Source organism: Mobula hypostoma, chromosome 4 (assembly GCF_963921235.1).
Source record: "Mobula hypostoma chromosome 4, sMobHyp1.1, whole genome shotgun sequence".
Taxonomy (NCBI): domain Eukaryota; kingdom Metazoa; phylum Chordata; class Chondrichthyes; order Myliobatiformes; family Myliobatidae; genus Mobula; species Mobula hypostoma.
In genome coordinates, this window is record NC_086100.1 from 17,793,897 (window position 1) to 17,814,314 (window position 20,418).

General features: G+C 43.1%; 1 protein-coding gene across 1 annotated transcript in view; it reads left to right on the forward strand.

Annotated features, from left to right (window-relative positions):
* Window positions 1–20,418, forward strand: part of LOC134345147 (glutamate-rich protein 6-like) — a 70,894-nt gene that overhangs the window by 39,807 nt on the left and 10,669 nt on the right. The window contains exons 9-12 of the mRNA XM_063045352.1: window positions 3,674–3,834; window positions 10,738–10,805; window positions 12,077–12,216; window positions 13,979–14,064. Coding sequence (XP_062901422.1) covers window positions 3,674–3,834; window positions 10,738–10,805; window positions 12,077–12,216; window positions 13,979–14,064 — 455 coding nt within the window. The remainder of the gene's footprint in view (window positions 1–3,673; window positions 3,835–10,737; window positions 10,806–12,076; window positions 12,217–13,978; window positions 14,065–20,418) is intronic.

Consider the following 20,418-nt stretch of genomic DNA (forward strand, 5'->3'; position numbering starts at 1 on the left):
ACGCAGAGTAACGGTACAACACTTCACAGAGTAACGGTACAGCACTACGCGGAGTAATGGTACAACACTATGCAGAGTAACAGTACACTTCGCAGAGTAATGGTACAACACTTCACAGAGTAATGGTACAACACTATGCAGAGTAATGGTACAACAATACACAGAATAATGGTACAACACCTCACACTGTAATGATACAAGAACAGCAGGAAATGGGGAGCTGCTCTGATTAAATGGTTCGAGCATCCAATGAATGGGAGCACAAATCGCCAGGTGAACAGCTGCATTGTCCAGTGGTTCTAAGTAGCAAGTTTGAAGCAAGTACAGATAGAGGGAAGGTGGGAGGTATTGAATGGAGGGTAACACTATCAGGAAGAGCTGTCAGGACAGATACAATGACAAATGAAGTGACGATCTATGCCATAAGCAGATCGTAATGAAGCAAGTAAAGCAGGGCTTCCCAACCAGTGATCCATGGACCGTTCAGTTAACGGTAGGAGTCTGCTGTTAAAAGAAAGGTTGGGAACCCCTGCAGCAAAAAAGCTAACAATGGATCTAGGGAGGGAACGTCGACTCAGACCATGAGAGGCCTGCGTCGGGCATTTTCATGCCTTACAAGGCGCAGATTGATGGTCTGTGTGGGGCTCCACTCCTCGCACAGACACTAGAGCAATGTGTGGTTAAGTGCCTTGCTCAAGGACAGAAACACGCTGCCACAGCTGAGGCTCAAACTAGCAACCTTCAGATCACTAGACGAACGCCTTAACCTCTTGGCCACGTGCCCAACAAATGGATCTAGAGAAGGTATAAATGGCAAATGTGAAGCCATTATAAGCAACTCTGTCAATAGGAAATTCATTCACACCTTGGTATTCTGATTAGGTTTATTTATCAAATGTACAGTGAAATGTGTCATTTGCGTTAACAACCAAAGGATTTTCTGTGGACAGCCTGCAAGTATTGCCACACATTCTGGTTCTAACGTAGCATGCTTACCATGTTCAGCAGAACAAAACAAGATAATACCTGCAAATCCAGCCTCTTCCCCACCCTGCTACCATCCCCTCCGTCCCACACACACACAGGCGTGTGCACCTCCAACCCAAGACCAGATCGGCTCCGGGTCTTCAGTCCTTGTCTCCAGACTCTCAGACTGGCAGACATCTGCACAGTTTGTTGTCTTCTGCACTCTACCATTGTTCCTGTTTCAGTCACTATTCTACAGATCTGCTGAGTAAAATTTACTCTGAACTTTGAACTGCACTGCACTCTGCCGGCACCGTGACACCCTCAGCTGCCACTCTGGCACCAAACGGTAGCCAGTGGAAGGTTGCAATGCTCGTTAAATAGGCCGATCCCCAGCTAGCACGGGGGAGCATCTTTCTATGAACAGGTAAGATTGACACTTGCTGCAACAGACAATAAATTAGCTTTTAATGGTAGCTTTAACTTAGGAAACAAGCAGCTGATTGTAGACCAGTAAGCTTTCCACAAACATGAGAAACAGTTGGCTGATGAGGCCAACGTGTGACCTGCAGACTCAACCACATACAGGACAGGGGTCAGGTGGGTTTTTGTGAGGTGGTGCATGCCATTTGGCCTTTGCAATGGGTTTCTGTGTGCTCTCAACACAAGGACCAGAGGTTCTCAGTGTCATCCCAAATGCCTCTTTCTCCATTTTGACTGGTCATGGGTTTCCAGGATGTCGAATATGCTCAAGAAGTCTGCGAGTACAGTACATGCTTCAGGTTTTAATGTTATTGTCATGGGCGTACATACCCAATTAGCAGCAGAGTACATTACCAACATTAACTACATAAACGTAGTAAATTATACATAATGTTGGAATTGGTGTTTTTAAAGTTTTTTTTATAAGATATGATTTGGATTAATGCAAGACTAAAATTGTAGTTTCTTTTTTACTGACACAACTTGTATTTTAAGAAATTTGTATTTTTAACAAACTCATTTTTTTTACAATATGCGTGTGTTGTCCCCACGTACATGCAGAAATGCAGTACTGTATAGTAGTTACATAATGGTTTGTCACCTTTTCATTTTTAATTGGCTTAGTGTTAGCACATTACACACGTGTTATGATTGTGTAGCCTTTGATTGGATTCTTTTATCTAAGGAATTTCTCTTATCTGAACTATAAAGGTGTTAGATTTTTCTAAAGCGCCATCTTTTTTCTTTGTTCTCTGTCTTCCTTTAGTTTATATGTTCTGTATCTGTTCCTTTGTTTAAACTTTAACAATAGTCGATCGTTGAATAATAAGTTCCACTCATTCTTGGACTCCTAAGAGAACCTGGGGATCAGAAAATCACTGATATATAACAATAACCTAGCAGAAATTATACATAATTTACAGAGAAAATAAACATAATCAGTAAAGCACCCAGCATTATCAAAGACTCCACCCATCCCATAATTCTCTTTGCTCTGCTCTCCAATTGGGCAGAAAATACAAAAGTCTGAAAGCGCGTATGACCAGTCTCAAGGACAGCATCTACCCCACTGTTAATCAGACTATCGAACAGACCTCTTGTACAATAAGATGGACTGTGGGCCCCACAGTCTACCTCATTATGATCTTGCACCTTATTGTTTATCTGTACACAGCACTTTCCCTGTAGCTGTTACACTTTATTCTGCATTGTTATCGTTTCATCCAGTTCCATCACAATGTACTGTGTATTTTTGTCTGTAACAGTGTGCAAGGTAAGTTTTCACTGTATCTTGATATATGTGACAATAATAAATGAATGCATTAGTGCAAATTGAGGGAAGCATAGTCCAAGGTAAAATTAGCTTTTTTCAGGTCAGTTCAAGAATCTTATCCTCCGGCCAGCTAATAAGTTCTTTATGTGATGGAGCTGAGAATATTTTTGCATGAGTCTGGTATTTTTTTAGAGATGGAGCATGATAACAGGCCCTTTTGGCCCCATGATCTTGCACTGCCCAATTACGGACATGTTGAGTGTGCAAACAACATGTTCGTCCTAGCAAATTTGAAAGCGCAGTTAGATCCACATATCTAGAGGTGTTGTCTGCAACAAAATGGAATCTGTATTGCACCAGAGTACTTTGCTAATAGTGTTCGAGCAACATTATGCTGACAGAACCTGAGTCCTTGACAGACTGCAGACCAGCAGATGCATTACTGGAAGAATGCCAAGTTCACAGATTAAGCAGAAGGGCAGAATGCATTTTGCCCTTAAACTGAAGCTGCTTAGCTAGCACTTGTGTATAAAGGAGAGACTATGCTGTCTTTCCCCCCCCCCAAGGTTATCACCAGCTCTTGTGCAGTGCTAGTCTTCCCTTGCCTCAAGTTAAATAAATGCACTAGGATTGATCCGCTCTGAATTCATTGTTGTTTGTTATAAGACATAGCGAAAAGGTGCATGGCACTCCAGTGTCCTGAGATCTCTTCAGGAGGTAGTCCTCATCTCAGCAGAGCCTAATTCCTCAAACACCAATATTGTATTGAACAAGTAATGTGTTTGTTGAGTAGGACTGGGGATCAATATTGGTCAGGGATAACTTGCCTGTTCTTCTTTGAGATTGTACAATCTGAGCTAATGTGTCAACCTGAGAGACCAAAGTTTAATGTCATGTGCAATAAATGGTGAAGGTTTTTGAACCTTTAGCATTGTGCAATTATTTTTCCAGCCCTTTTGCTGTAAGCAACATCAGGACTTGTTTGAGTTCCTAATGGAAGAGGAGGAGCAACTGCGCTTGAAGTATCAATCGGAAGAGATTGATATCTCACCTCACCTGCCACATGGTAGTTTACTAGAAAGGCAACGAGCCAAGGAGAAAACGGCAATGAGGTAATTTATTGCTTGTGTGTATACAGTAGTGTGCAAAAGTCTTTAGCACATATATAGCTAGGGTGCCTAAGACTTTTGCCCACTACTGTATTTGGCAACGTGGAGCATTGATTTTGGAGTATAGGATGTTGGGAAGTTATATATATAGTTACGTGTGTGTGCCTAAGACTTTTGCACAGTACTATATATTCCATAGTTTTGTTTAAATCTAGCTGAAGTTCACACAATGAATCAATAATCAAGCTGGTGGCATGATTCATTCAGCCACATTGGTGACAAGTGTCACGACTAGATTGAGTGATTGATCCATATTGGCTAACAATATGGGTGCTACTGTAATGTAGCAGTTAGTGTGATGCTATTACGTCGGAGCTCAGAGTTCTGTCCTAGCGGTCTCGGTAAGGACTCCCCGTGGAACGTGTGAGTTTTCTCCTGGTATTCCAGTTTCCTCCCTCAGTCCAAAGGTGTACCAGTTGGTAGGTTGATAGGTTATTGAAAACTGTCCCATGACTAGGCAAGAGTTAAATCAGAGTTGTCAGTGTTTTGGCTCAAAGGGTTTATTCCACACTGTATCTCTAAATAGATAAATTCTGAATAATAGACTAATTTAACCCTCGATTGAAGTAGGGTTAAAGAGCAGTAAGAGATTGAACTGGAGTCTGCTGACAGAATTCACACACCAATTTAGAACACAGAGGATCAGAATCAGAATCAAATTTATTATCACTGATCTATATGATGTGATATTTGCTGTTTTGCAGTGAAAGACACAAAAATTACCATATGGTAACGGTATTATGGTTATTATTTGATTGTTGGATTTATTGAATATGCCCAAGAGAAAATGAATCTGAGGGTTGTATATGGTGACATACGTGTACCCTGATAATAAATTACTTTGAACTTTGAAACTACCATATCAATAGTGGAGAATAAATAAAAGTGAGGTAGTGTCTGTGAGTTCATGGACAGTCCAGAAATCTGATGATGGATGAAAAGGAGCTGTTTCTGAATCATGGAGTGGGGGTCTTCACACCCCTGGACTCCTGTTCCCCTTGTGGTCAAAGGTTACAGGTAGAAGGCAGGAGAATGGGATTGAAGGGAATAACGAGTCAACCATGATCGAATGGCAGAACAGGATTGATGAGCTGAATGGCCTAATTCTGCTCCTATGTGTTATGGTCTTATCCTGTCTGATGATGATGAGGAGAGGCCATGTCTCGGATGGTGAGGTTCCTTACTGTTAGACAACGAAGTTTGTGCCACACATGATGCTGAAATTAAACTAAATCTCTTCTGTCTGTATCTAATCAGTATCCTTCCCTTTCCTGCATGTTCTTGTGCCTGTCTGCTTCCACCACTATCCAGGGCAGCTTGTTCAGACTCGTGCCAATCTTAATGCAAAAAAAAACTTAACCCACACATCTCCTTTAATTTCCCCTCTCACCTTAATGCACAGCCTCTAGTTCTTGACATTTCTATCCTAACAGAAACAATTCTGGATGTCTATCTTATCTATGACTGTCATAATTTTGTAAACTTCTAACAGAACTTCATTAATTATCACATGATAATTAAAATCTGACTCCTGTTCACAAGAAATGGTGAGCATTTCATATTTAACTGCTGGTCTGTTCCAAGTTAACTTTCCAAGCCTAATTTCAGAATGAGAATCAGGTTTAGACCATAAGAGAGAGACCATAAGAGACAAAGGAGCAGAAGTCAGCCATTCGGCCCATCGAGTCTGCTCCGCCATTTTATCATGAGCTGATCCATTCTCCCATTTAGTCCCACTCCCCCGCCTTCTCACCATAACCTTTGATGCCCTGGCTACTCAGATACCTATCAATCTCTGCCTTAAATACACCCAATGACTTGGCCTCCACTGCCGCCCGTGGCAACAAATTCCACAGATTCACCACCCTCTGGCTAAAAAAATTTCTTCGCATTTCTGTTCTGAATGGGCGCCCTTCAATCCTTAAGTCATGCCCTCTCGTACTAGACTCCTCCATCATGGGAAACAACTTTGCCACATCCACTCTGTCCATGCCTTTCAACATTAATATTAACATTAATATTTAATATTACTGACATACAGTACTAGGCAAAAGGCTTTGGCACATGTACAGTATATAACCAGGCTACCCTGACTTTTGCACAGTACTGTAGTATTGCACTGTACTGCTGTCACAAAAAAAAATTCATGACCCATGTGAGAGCTGGTAAACCTGATTCTGATACGAGTCTCTTTTGTGGACTGAGAGTGGGAAGGGAGGCAGGGAGAGGGGAATCATGGTTGGGAAAAGAGGAAGGAGCAGGAAGCCCCAGAGAGTCATTCTGTCAAGATCAATTAACCAATTGTTTGGAATCACATGGCCAGTGTCTCAGAGCTGGGTGTGCCTGCAATCTCTCCCCCCTCCCCCACCCTGGTACTTGTTTTCTGCCACCTGCCCCACACCCCTCCCACAACGCACCACCCTCGCCATTCCCAGCATCCTTTGCTCCCACCAGATTTACAAACACACTCTCCACTCCACTCCACAAATACCGTACTGTGCAAAAGTCTTAAGGCTGATTTATACTTATGCGTCAACTCGACGCCGTAGGTACAGCGTAGCCGCGAACCCTACGCGGTGTCTACGTGATCCCTACGCCATAGCCTGACGCGCACCTCTCCCAAATTGTAACTACGCGTCGCGGCAACGCAGACTGAACAACTGTGATTGGTCCGCTTGGTAGCATCGCTTTTCCTCCTACGCTGCAGTAGCTTCCCATTGGGCGACTGAAGGGCAGGGAAGGAACTCTGGCTGCAATGCTTTCCATAAAGCTTTACAGACCTCCGAAATTATGGAGGACACATTTCGCTTTAACGAAAAAACACGCTCGCTGCTTGTTTACCCCGAGAAAGACTACCATGACCATGAAGCCTTGCGCAGGCAGGTGTGTGCGCATGCGTGACGTGCGCGAATTGCAGAGCGACACAGACACACCAACGCACAAGTATAAATGCTCACAACGTGCGTAGGCCGCTTGCGTAGGTTACAGCGTCAGGTTGACGCAGAAGTATAAATCAGCCTTTAGGCACCCTAGCTATATGTATGTGCCGAAGAATTTGTACAGTATTGTGGATCATGAAATTTGTTGCCTTGGGCCAGCAGTATAGTCAAAACATAAAAAAAATTACTTTAAGTTAGAATGAATGACCGAATAAACATTTAGATAGATAGATAACTAGTGAGAAAGTGGAATAGTAAGGTAATGTTTACTGATTCATTGACCATTCATAAACCTGACGGCAGAAGCTATTTCTAAAACGTTGAATGGGTGTCTTTCCTGTACCTCCTCCCTGATGGTAGAAATGAGAAAAGGGCATGACCTGGATGGTGACAGTCCTTAATGATAGATGCCATTTTCCTGAAGCACTACCTTTTGAAAATGCCCTTGATGGTGGAGAGGCTTTTGCCCATGATAGGGCAGGTTGAGTCTACAACTCTTTACAGCCTCTTTCACTCCTGGGCATTGGAGCCTCCGTAGCAGACGGCAATGCAACCAGTCAGAATGCTCTCCATGGTACACCCGTAGAAATTTGCAAGAGTCCCCTCAAATTCCTAATGAAGTATAGCCACTGGTGTGCTACACTTCACGACTGCAACAATATGGTGGGATCAGGATAAATCCTTTGAGATACATGAAACTGCGTGCCCTTCCTACAGCTGCCCTTCAATAAAGATTGCTGTATTTTCGTCCAATGTTTCCTTTCCTGGCATCCACAATAAATTCTTTGGTCTTGCTGACACTGAGTGCAAGGTTGCCTCAGACTGGGTGGCTTAGTGGACCCCACCCAGTGTTTTGGACTAGGAGTCAGCTCGAAGTCAGACAAGGGTTGACTCCACATTTCCTACCCTGAAGGATGTAGCTGAGCCCAGTGGGGTTTGTAAAGTGTGCAAGCCCTCCCCAGATTATGGTAGGATCTGGTTCGTATCCGAACCGTTCGCAAGTGAGGAAATGCACCCTTGGACCTGACAGGAGACAGGCGCAGCCTTGCAGCAGTCGGCTAATCCATCCCTCTGTGGTCACGCAGTGCTCATTCATATGTAGAGGTCGTGCAAAATATCTCTGGTTATAAGCTGGTGAGGACCTGTATTTACTTATTGCATTTGTCGGGTTGCTTGAGGAACTCAGCAGGTCGGAAGCATCTGTGGACTGACAGCAGGTTGGGTCACGCACTGAGAGATGGAATTTAATACAGACAAGTGTTGTACCTTGGCAGGACAAACCAGGGTTGGACTTGGGTGAAGTATTTAAGAGGAACTTGAGGAGGAACTTCTTCACTCAGAGGGTGATGTGAGTGTGGAATGAGCTGCCAGTGTTGGATGCAGGATCAATTTTAATATTTAAGAAAAATTGGATAAGTGCATGGATGGGAGGGCTATGATCCAGGTATGGACTAATAGGACTAGGTGGAATAATAGTTCAGTATGGAATTGATGGGCCAAATGGCCTGTTTCTGTGCTGTAGTGTTCTATGATGTTCACAATGAACAGTAGGGCACTGAGGAGTGTGGGAGAATAAAGGGATCAAGGAATACAGATCCCTAATTCCTTGACAATGATGTTGTAGTTAGACAGGGTTGTAAAGTGAGCAGTTAGCACATTGGCCTTCATAATCCAGGGTGTTGAGTACAGGAGTTGGGATGTTATGCTGCTGTTGTTCAAAACGTTGGTGAGGCCAAATTTGGAATATTGTGTGCAGTTCTAGTCATCAGCAGGGAGGATATCACTATGACTAGAGCTAGAGGTCATAGGTTAAGGGTGAAAGGTGAAATGTTTAAGGGGAACGTGAAGGGGAAACTTCTTCACTCAGAGGGTGATGTGGGTGTGGAACGAGCTGCCAGCTTAAGTGGTGGATGTGGATCAGTTGTAACATTTAAGGGAACTTTGGATAGGTGCATGAAAGGGAGGGGTTCAGATGGATGTGGTCCGGATGTAGGCATATCAGGTTGGAATGGACTAGAGGGGCCAAAGAGCCTCTTTCTGTGCTGTAGTACTCTATCACTATGGATGTACCTGGACTGGAGGATAGAGGGGAGATAGTCAGTGTACAAAAATGGAGGAAAGGGGTGGAGTGAGAGCTGGCAGGTGATAGGGATGGAGGAGGAGGTGGGGGAGTGGAAGTAATGTCAGATGATAGGAGGTGACACTGACAATGACAAAGGGCAGAACGTGATACAATCTGATGAGAGGAAAGAGGACAATGGAATAGAGGGTGGGTGGTGGAGTAGTGGGAGAGGTGTGTGGGTGGAGGAGGGGAAAGGAACTGGTAGATCAGCAGGAGCAGGAAGGGAGAATTCGGTGTTCTGAAAGTAATATACAAGTTAAAGGCAGGAAAGTTGTTTCTGCCTGTTCAGTGAGACTAAAACTAGGGGAAGTACCCTCAAGATATGAGGAAATTTAAGATGGAGATGAGGAGAAACAGCTTTTCCCAGAGAGTAGTGAATCTTTGGAATTCTCTGTGCAGAGAAGGAGTAGAGGCTACCTCATTAAAAATACAAGACGCAGTTCAGTGGATTTTTGCATAGCAGGGCAATTAAGGGTTCTGGAGAAAACCCAGATTGGTGGAGTTGAGTCCATGGCCTGATTAGCCACGATCTTACTGAATGGCGGGGCAGGTTCAATGGGCCAGGTGGCCGACTCCTGCTCCTATTTCTTATGTTCTTACATTTGTACCATTGGGTTGTAGATCACCCCGTCAGAATAGATGTGCTGTTCCTTTGGTTTATGTGTATAAACTAAATTTACATTTACCACTTACACCTCGGACTTCAACGACTGCACAGAGTCTTGCCATCTTCAGAAGTTTTCTGATGACTCTGCCATAGTTGGATGCATCAGCAAGGGAGATGAGCCTGAGTACAGGGCTACGGTAGGAAACTTCGTCACATGGTGTGAGCAGAATTATCTGCAGCTTAATGTGAAAAAGACCAAGGAGCTGGTGGTAGACCTGAGGAGAGCTAAGGTACCGGTGACCCCTGTTTCCATCCAGGGGGTCAGTGTGGACATGGTGGAGGATTACAAATACCTGGGGATACAAATTGACAATAAACTGGACTGGTCAAAGAACACTGAGGCTGTCTACAAGAAGGGTCAGAGCCATCTGTATTTCCTGAGGAGACTGAGGTCCTTTAACATCTGTCAGACGACGCTGAGGATGTTCTTTGAGTCTGTGGTGGCCAGTGCGATCATGTTTGCTCTTGTGTGCTGGGGCAGCAAGCTGAGGGTAGCAGACACCAAAAGAATCAACAAACTCATTCGTAAGGCCAGTGATACAGTGGGGATGGAACTGGACCCTCTGACAGTGGTGTCTGAAAAGAGGATGCTGTCTAAGTTGCATGCCATCTTGGTCAATGTCTCCCATCCACTACATAATGTACTGGGTGGGCACAGGAGTACATTCAGCCAGAGACTCATTCCACCAAGATGCAACACAGAGCGTCATAGGAAGTCATTCCTGCCTGTGGCAATCAAACTTTACAACTCCTCCCTCAGAGGGTCAGACACCCTGAGCCAATAGGCTGGTCCTGGACTTATTTCCTGGCATAATTTACATATTACTATTTAATTATTTATGGTGCAACTGTAATGAAAATCAATTTCCCTCGGAATCAATAAGGTATGACTATGACTATGATAACCTCATCATGGAGGCCAAGGGTTGCTGTAATGTTGTTTTACCAGTAGGGGGTGCCACATGGCAAAAGTTGCAGATACCTACACAGGTGAAAACAGTACAATTTGGACAGAGGTTATTATGGTGGCAACAAGATAATGTTGCCCTGAATTGGGTACTGCAAATGTCTCAGCCAGAACCCTTTAACTCACTATATCCTATATTTTGATTTTCCAGGTTACATAAGAGAACAATGGAAAAATATCTCAAGAAAGCCAAAGAAACTGCACAGAAACCCAGCAGTGGTAAGGTTTCTTCCTGTGGTTTAGATATTAATTCAGTTTAAGTGTTTATTTTATATAGTTTTTTTTACTATTATGCCTTCAGTGATCCAGTGCAATGTAGTTAATCTTTTTAATTAATTTGTATTTGTGGGAGTGGTTGGCAAGGTGACTGCTAACCGGGGGTCAGATCAGAATCAGGTTTAATATCACTGGCTTATGCACACAAAGAAACTATAAATTACAATACGAAATACACTCCAGTACCTAAAAAAGTGGCCACTGAGTGTACGTTAGTGGTCTTCTGCTGCTGTAGCCCAAGTACTTCAAGATTCAATGTTTGTGCTCATTTGCGCACCACTGTTGCAACGTGTGCTTATTTGAGTTTCAGTTGCCTTCCTGTCAGCTTGAACCAGTCTGGCTATTCTCCTCTGACCTCTCTCATTAACAAGGCATTTTCAGCCACAGATCTGCCGCTCACTGGATGATTTTTTTTCACACCATTCTCTGTAAACTCTAGAGTCTGTTGTGCATGAAAATCCCAGGTATCAGCAATTTCTGAGATACTCAAATCACCCTGTCTGGCACCAACAATCATTCCACAGTGAAAGCCTCTTGGATCACATTTCTTCCCCATTCTGATGTTTGATCTGAACAACAACTGAACCTCTTGACCATGTCTGCATGCTTTTATGCATTGAGTTGCTGCCATGTGATTGGCTGATTTTAACAGCTTTATGAATGTACCTAATTAAGTGGCTACTGGGTGTGTATGTGTATATATACTGTGTCTGTGTGTAGGTATATATGTGTATATGTGTGTGTGTGTGTGTTTGTTTGTTTGTTTGTTTGTGTGTGTGTGTGTGTGTATCATGGGTTTGCACCTCTGGAAGACTGTGTCCTCTCCAGGGTGCAAGCCTGGGCGGGAAGATTTGAAGAATCGGCTGTTGCCCATGCAGCAGGTTCCCCCTCTCCACGTCACTGATGTAGTCCAAGGGAGGGGCAAAGGCAAGCGCTGATACAGCTTGACAAGAAGCTGTTCGGAAAGCGTTGGGTGTGTGTACCTCCTTCCTGATGGTAGCAATGAGAAGATGGCATGTCGTGGGGATGGGGGTCCTTAATGACAGACGCTACCTTTTTGAGGCATCACCTCTGGAAGCTTTGCAAGCATTCACCAACAGTGCCAATAGTAATTACCTGTAAAAAAAAGTTGGCAGGTTTGAACCGTTGCTAAACGTTGAATTTTACTTTCCTTATTCCTTACCTTCTTCCTCCACTCCATCGCCCTAAATCAGGATCAAAAAGACAGACCAGAATTTCCTTTCAGCTATCAACTTCACAGGATGTGGAAAGCTTAAACAGCCCAAAAGAGGAGGAGACTGAATGGGACGCCATTTTCACAGAAGTAGTGGATGAGACATTCAGTTGGCATAAGGTATTTGTGCAGGTGTTTTCTTAACTGGAGTACATTAATGTTGATTGAAACTAGGGTAAGGGTGTTGCAGAGAATCATGTGGAAAATGCAGAAGAAAAAGAGCTATATATATATATATATATATATATATATATATATATAATTAAATAATAAGTTATATTTGGGGGGGGAGCTTTTTAAATGGAGTGAAGTTTTTGTTTTAATAGCCTATACAGCTCTTTCCAGAAGGGAACATTGAAAAGCTCCCAGTTTACAGGGTGTTCGCAATGATTTGTCTGCAGTGTTTTGTTAACGCTGGGTCAAAGTTGTTGAACTCCGTATCAAACTACTCTCTGTTAGTAACTTTCCGTAGATTACAGCGGCTCAAGGATGTGGCTCGTTCTAAAGAATGAGCAATCAGTGCTGTAAGTGCAAGTCACAGCCAAGTGTTATTAATTGTTGTGCTCTATAAATGGGAGTTGTTTCTGTATGGTCCAAAGTTAACCAGTTCAGGCAGGATAGAGTTCATCTGGAATTTATCCTGTTCCAGTTTCTCTAACCTATTTGTTCTAATCTGTAAAAGGCTGTATACAGTGGATTCCGGTTAATTGGGACACATCAGGACCAGTACATTTTGGCCCAGTTAAGCAACTGTCCCAATTAGTTGAAGTTTCATAGGACTATTTAAAAAGGTATAAAAAAGGACAAACTGAGTAACAAAATATGTATGTATATGAAATACAGAACAAATTAGAACACTACCCGTACTATTAACGTACTATAAAACTGTGTATTAGTTCCTGGTAGTTATCGAAGGAGGAATTCATTCAGTGTACACTGACATGTTCTTCTGATCGACTGTAAATGAAGAAAATCAGTGCAGACACCTAATGCAGATAGTGGACTGTCTTCATGCGATGCTTTCAATGATTGCACCATCCAAATCTTCATTGTTATTGTAACATTCAAGATGATTGGCGATACCTGCAATTCGAGGGGAAGAAGCTGTTCCTAGCATGTACCTCCCCGTTGAGGGTAGCAATGAGAAGAGGGCATGTCCTGGGTGATGGGGGTTCTTAATGATGGATGTCGCCTTTGTGAGGCATCTCCTTTTGAAGATGTCCTCCGTGCTGGGGAGGTTAGTTCCCATGATGGAGCTGGCTGAGTTTCCAACCCTCTGCAGCTTTTTCTGATCCTGTGCAGTGGCCCCTCTGTACAAGAAAGTGATGCAATCAGTGAGAACGTTCCCCACGGTACGCCTGTAGAAATTTGCTAGAATCAGCGTTCATTCAGAAATCTGATGGAGGAGAGGAAGAAACTGTTCCAAAAATGTTGAGTGTGTGTTTTCAGACTCCTGTATCCCCTATCTGATGGTAGTGATGAGAAAAGGGCACATCCTGGACACAATACCCCTTGTGTGGGCTCACCAATGTCTAGAGACAATACTCCTTGTGTATACTCACGAATGCCTGGACACTGCTCCTTGTGTGGGCTCACCAATGTCTAGACACAATACTCCCTGTGTGGGCTCACCAATATCTGGTACAGCTGTAACATGACATGCCAACTTCTATATTCAAGTTTCCAATTTCATGTGTCTGTCGAATGGCTTCATCTGCTGAGCTGGAAAGTGGTATTTACCTGAATAGCTTTCTACTTTGTCCACCATAGGCACACTAGGCATATTGGCCATAAATGATTCTCTTATGTTCCCTATAAATGTTTGGGATAAACATACAAATTGCAGATACTATCACAATTTCATCTTTAACTTTTCCCAAAGGGTCTTCCGCTCTCTTTCCTGGTGAAGAACTACAGCAATGGGAATAGGTTTCTCACATCCCTTGCAGATGGAACAGCTCAGATCTTGTATCCTTTGTGTAAAGCCCAGGAATGAAAAAGTATTTGATTCAGGCTGGAGTTCATTGGTATATAGTCATTTCCTTCATGTGATACAATATGCTGTCTTCAATTTCCTCTGAAGGAGCTGTGGTATATAAATAGTTAAAATACTTATACATCATTGCACAGGAACAGGCTCTTCAACCCACAATGTTGTGCCAAACCAATTCAATTAGTAATCAAACGGCCAACTAAACTAACCCCTTCTCCTACACAATGTCCCTATCCTTCATTTTCCACACATTCATGTGTCTGTCTGAAGATCTCTGAAAAATCCCTAATGTACCTGCCTCTACCAGACAGGGCATTCCAGACACATACCACTCTCTGTGTTTATAAAAAAACTTGCTCCTCACATCTTTTTTGAACTTAACCTCTTTCACCTTAAATGCCCTCTGGTATTAGACGTTTTGGCCTTGGGAAAGAAATACCCCTTGTCTACTCTATCTACGCCTCTCATAATCTTATAAACCTCTGTCAGATCTCCCCTCAGCCTCCACTGCTCCAGAGAAACCCAATCAAGTTTGTCCAGCTCTCATTATAGCCCATGCCCTCTAATCCAGGCAGCATCCTGGTAAACCTCTTCCGCACCCTCTCCAAAGCCTCGTCATCCTTCCTAAAATGAGTGACAAGAAATGTATGCAATAGTCCAGATTGAATTGAACTGATTTTATTTCTTACATACTTCACAAACATGAGGAGTAAAAATCTTTGTTAGATCGTCATCTAAATGTGCAATGTGCAATTAAAGTAATTTGTAATAAATAGTATGTACAACAGGATAGTCACTATAACATAGAAATACAATTGTATCCGTGTGAGTTAATCAGTCTGATGGCCTGGCAACTAGAGTTTTATAAAGCTGCAACATAACTTTCTGCTTATTGAACTCAGTGCCTCAACTAATAAAGACAAGTGTGCTATAAACCTTCTTAACCACCCTATCAACCTGAGTAGCCACTCACAGGGAACTATGAACTTGGGCCCCCAGATCCCTCTGCTCATCAACATTGTTAAGGGTCTTGCCCTAACAGTGTACTCTCTCACCAAGGTGCAACACTTCACATAAAGTCCACCTGCTATTTCTCCGCCCATATCTGCAACTGATCCGTATCCCAGTGTATTTTTGCCAGTTTTCTACAACACCACCAATCTTCAGATTACCTGCAAACTTACTAACCCATTCCTCTACATTTTCATCCAGGTCGTTCATACACATCACAAACAGCAGAGGTCCCCATAGAGATCCCTGCAGTACACCTCTAATCACCAAACTCCAGCTAGAATAAGTACCATCATCCACTACCCTCTATATTCTATGGGCAAGCCAGTTCTGAATCGAAATGGCAAATCCACCATTGATCCCATGCATGTAGATCTCCTGGATGAGCCTCTCATGATGGACTTTGTCAAATGTAGACAACATCCATGTCGACAACAATCCATGTAGACAACATCCACAGCTCTACTTCAATCATTACCCTCGTCACCTTGTCAAAAAACTCAATAAGGTTAGTAAGACATGACTTGCCCCATACAGAAGTCTTGCTGGCTCTTCCTAATTATCCAAATGCTCATTGATCCTATCCCTAAGAATTTTCCTTGTTATCTTCCCTACCACTGACATGAAACTCACCAGTCTGTTGTTTCCAGGATTTTCGTTGTTTCCTTTCTTGAATAATGGAACAACATTATCTACTTGCCAGTCCTCCAGGACCTCACCTGTGGCTAGAGCATACATGAATATATTTAATGGTCAAAGCCCCAGTAGTCATGTCTCTTGCCTCTCCGAATAACCTAGAGTATATCCCATCAGGCTGTGGGACTTATCCATCTTCCTGCTCTTTAAGAGACTCAACACTACCTCCTCATTTACCTCAAAATAAATACTCTTTACCTAGCAAATTAATACTCTTGGCACAGATCTCCCTGTCCTCCATGTCCTTCTCCTTGGTAAACAATTGATATAAAGTATTAAGGACCTCACCTACTTCTCCATATCCAAGCAAATTTCCCCCTCCCCCCCACCTTTGTTCTTTATTCTGGAGTGGTCCTACCCTCTCTCTAGTTATCCACTTACTCCTGATGTCTGTATAGAATGCATTGGGATTCTCTATAATCCTCTTGCCTAGGACTTTTGATGGACTCCTGACTTTCCTAATTCCCCTCTTGAGTTTTTTTCAGGCTTCTTTACACCCTCAAGGGCTCTGTTTGATTTGAATTCCTTAAGCTTTGCATACTTTTCCTTTATCTTGATGACTAAACTCATCACCTTCCTCCACGTGTAAGGTTCTCTTACCTTGCAATCCTTGTCCTCCTTTCTGACTGGAACGTCCCTGTCCTGCACTCTGTGCAGTCGATCTTTAATCACCCTCCACATGTCCGGTGTAGACGTGCCAAATAACAGCTGTTCCCAATTAGATCTTCTACCTGGATATCAATACTTCGGAAACTTGCGTTTTCTTCCCATTGACACGGGCTGGAGCCAGCAAAGCATTTTCCAGTGGACCAGACGAGGCACCAATGAACTCCAGTGGGCAGCGTGAACCTGCACAGAGCTCCAGGCACCCGCTGAGCCTTTCCCAGAGTAAACCCCACACCCACACACATGTTCAGCCCTCACGTTAAAATCAATGGGCAGAAATGATAAAATGCATTGACCGAGTGGACAGCCAGAGTCTTTTTCCCAGGGTGGAAGTGGCTAATACACAGGGCGTAATTTTTAAGTGATTGGAGAGAAGTGTAGGGGAGATGATGTTGGATGTAGTTTTTTTTACTGAGTGATTGGTGGGTGAGTGAAAGGCCCTGCCAAGGGCGATGGTCAAGGCAGATACATTAGGGGGCTTTAAGAAATTCTTAGATATGCACATGGATGGTAGAAAAATAGAGGGTTATGTGGGAGGGAAGGATTAGATTGATTTTAAAGTAGGGGCTAAAAAAATAAGCACGATATCATAAGCTGAAGGGCCCATACTGTGCTGTACTGTGCTGTACTGTTTTCTGTTCTGTGAAACAGTATCAAGTAAACTGCAAGCAGACACTTTAATTGATTTGATTGTTAGTCTGCTGTGTTATGTCCTATGTTCTAATTGTTACTTTAAATGTCATTAATTGTTGTTAAGCCTGTCTATTCTCATTATTTTTAATTAATTAATTTAGAAAGATAGAAACATAGAAAACCTACAACACAATGCAGGCCCTCTGGCCCACAAATTTGTACCGAACATGTCCTTACCTTAGAAATTATGAGGTTTACCCATAGCCCTCTATTCTTCTAAGCTCCATGTACCTATCCAAAAGTCTCTTAAAAGACCCTATCATATCCGCCTCCACCACTGTTTCCGGGCAGCCCATTCCACGCACTTACCATTCTCTGAGTAAAAAACTTACCCCTGACATCTCCTCTGTACCTACTCCCAAGCACGTTAAACCTGTGTCCTCTTGTGGCAGCCATTTCAGCCCTGGGAAAAAGCCTCTGACTATCCTGTCATCATCTTGTACACCTCTAACAGGTCACCTCTCATCCTCCGTCGCTCCAAGGAGAAAAGGCCGAGTTCACTCAACCTGATTTCATAAGGCATGCTCCCCAATCCAGGCAACATCCTTGTAAATCTCCTCTGCACCCTTTCTATGGCTTCCACATCCTTCTTGTAGTGAGGCGACCAGAACTGAGCACAGTACTCCAAGTGGGGCCACTTTTGTAAATTTTATTTATTTATTTATTTGGCGATACAGTGCGGAGTACAGCCTTCGAGCCAAGTCACCTAATCACAATGGCCAATTAACCTATCCGGTACGTCTTTGAGCTGTGGGAGGAAACCGGAGCGCCCAGGGAAAACCCAAGCATTCCATGCGGAGGACAGACAGAGACTCCTTACCGACGGCACCAAAGTTAAACTCCGAACTCTGATGCCCCGAGCTGTAATAGCGTCACACTAACCGTTACACTACCATGGCATTATTATTCTCCTTTTTGAAGTTCAAAGTAAACTTAATTATCAGAGTACATATTTGTTATATACAACTTTGAGACTGATTTTTCTGCAGGCAGGAAGAAAAACATAGAACTATACAGCGCAGTACAGGCCCTTCAGCCCTTGATACCGTGCCAACTTTTTAACCTACTGTAAGATGTTATTACTTTTGAGAATTGTTTAGAGATACAGTCCAATAACAGACCCTTCTGACCCAAAGAGTCTGCACTGCCCAGTTACACCCTTGTGACCAATTAGCCTGCTAGCCTGTACGTATTTGGACTGTGGGAGGAAACCCATGCGGACACATGGAGAATGTAAAAACTCTTTACAGACAGCGCTGGAATTGGACCCGGGTCACTGGCACTGTAATAGCATTACACTAACTGCTGCCCAAAGCACAAGGTCCACGACAAGGTGGAATGGGAGATGCCATTTCTACTCTTTCTCCATATTGCTGCGTCACTGTCATTGAAAGGTTTGAAAGCTCTAACTCTGTTTCCCTCTCTGCTGATGCTGTCCAGCCTGCTGAGTGTTTCCTGTGTTTTCTATCTTTGTTTCTCCAGCAAGTCGTCTATTTTGGCATTAATTCTCACCTGCCTTATCAAAATCCATAGCTTTTATTTCATACCCCACTACTCCTGTATTTTTTCTGCCTTCGAACGTGCATCTTTAACTTTTTCCAGTTCTGATAAAAGATGATTTGTTTCTTTCTCTGTAAGTGCTGACTGACTTGCTGATTATTTCCAGTCTTTTCTGTATTTTGTTTCAGATTTCACACATTTGCAATTTTTTTGTACTGCTGGCCTGAAATTTGTCGACCCAATAGCCCAAAGGAAGATTCACAGCCAGCTTTCACATTGGTTATTGCATTTTTCCATTAGAGCCAGCAGTGTAAGATAGACCATCAACCCAGTTTCCTGTGTGAGGCCAATTTCACACGACTGACTTGTGCTTGGAGGGGTGGGGACAGAACTGGTAGCGTAGCGGTTAGCGCAACCGGAGCTCAGGGCGTCGGAGTTCAGAGTTCAATTCCGGCACCGTGTGTAAGGTGTTTTGCACGTTTTCTCCATGAGCACCTGGGTTTCCTCTGGGTGCTCCAGTTTCCCCCCACCGTCCAAAGACGTACCAGTTAATAGGTTAATTAGTCTTTGTAAATTGTCCTATGATTAGGCTAGGGTTAAATAGATGGGTTGCTGGCTGGAGTGGCTTGTTAAGCCATACCTGCCTGCTCCGTGCTCTATCTCCAAGTAAATAAAGTAAACCCTGGACATTGTCAAGGAGCAACGCCTCAAAAAGGCAGCGTCCATCATTAAAAACCTGCATCAGCATGTCACGCCTTGTTCTCATTGCTCCCATCAGGAAGGAGATACAGGAGGCTGAAGGCACAGACTCAACGATTCAGGAAGAGGTTCCTCCCTTCCACCATCAGAATCAGAATCAGGTTTACTATCACCGGCATCTGACGTGAAATTTGTTAACTTAGCAGCAGCAGTTCAATGCAATACGTAATATAGAAGAAGAAAAAAAGTAATAATAAATAAGTAAAGCTTATTCAATATACTTTATACAGTATATGTATATCGAATAGATTAAAAAAGTGCAAAAAGCAGAAATACTGTATATTAAAAATAGGTAGTGTCCAAGGGTTCAATATCCACTTAGGAATCGGGTGGCAGAGGGGAAGAAGCTGTTTCTGAACAGACATTGAACACCTGAACACTACCTCACTACTTTTTATTTTGCACTAATTATTTAATTTAACTATTTAATAATATATACTTGCTGCAATTCACATTTTTCTATCTTTATGTATTGCATTGTACTGCTGCTGCAAAGACAACAAATTCACGACACGTGCCGGTGATATTAAACCTGATTCTGATAATGAGACAATAAATACATAAATCCACATTTTGCTGACCAGGCATTACTGCTGACGCCAGTACACGATGACCATTTGCAGGTTACTAACCCCGTCTCATTCTTCCACCTCTGCCCTTTATACTGGCTTGCTTCCCAATACAGGGTCTTGACCCCAAACATCGATAACTACTTTCCCCCTCGCTCCCACCTCGGCCCACTGAATCCCTTTAGCATTAAGCCAAACCTGTTCTCAACTGTCAAGATAAAACACTTTCCAGGAAGACTCAGGAGATAAGAGTCAGAAGTAAACAATTATCTCCCTGTCCAGATGGTTACTGATTAAAAGTGGCCGCTTTGTCCCATGAGGTGTATTGCACAACTAATTCATTCCAGAAACTCCTTACCTGTGATTCAGAACAGAAAATCACACTCCCAGCCCCAAACATGCGATTCTGTAGATGCTGGAAGTCTTGAGCAGCGC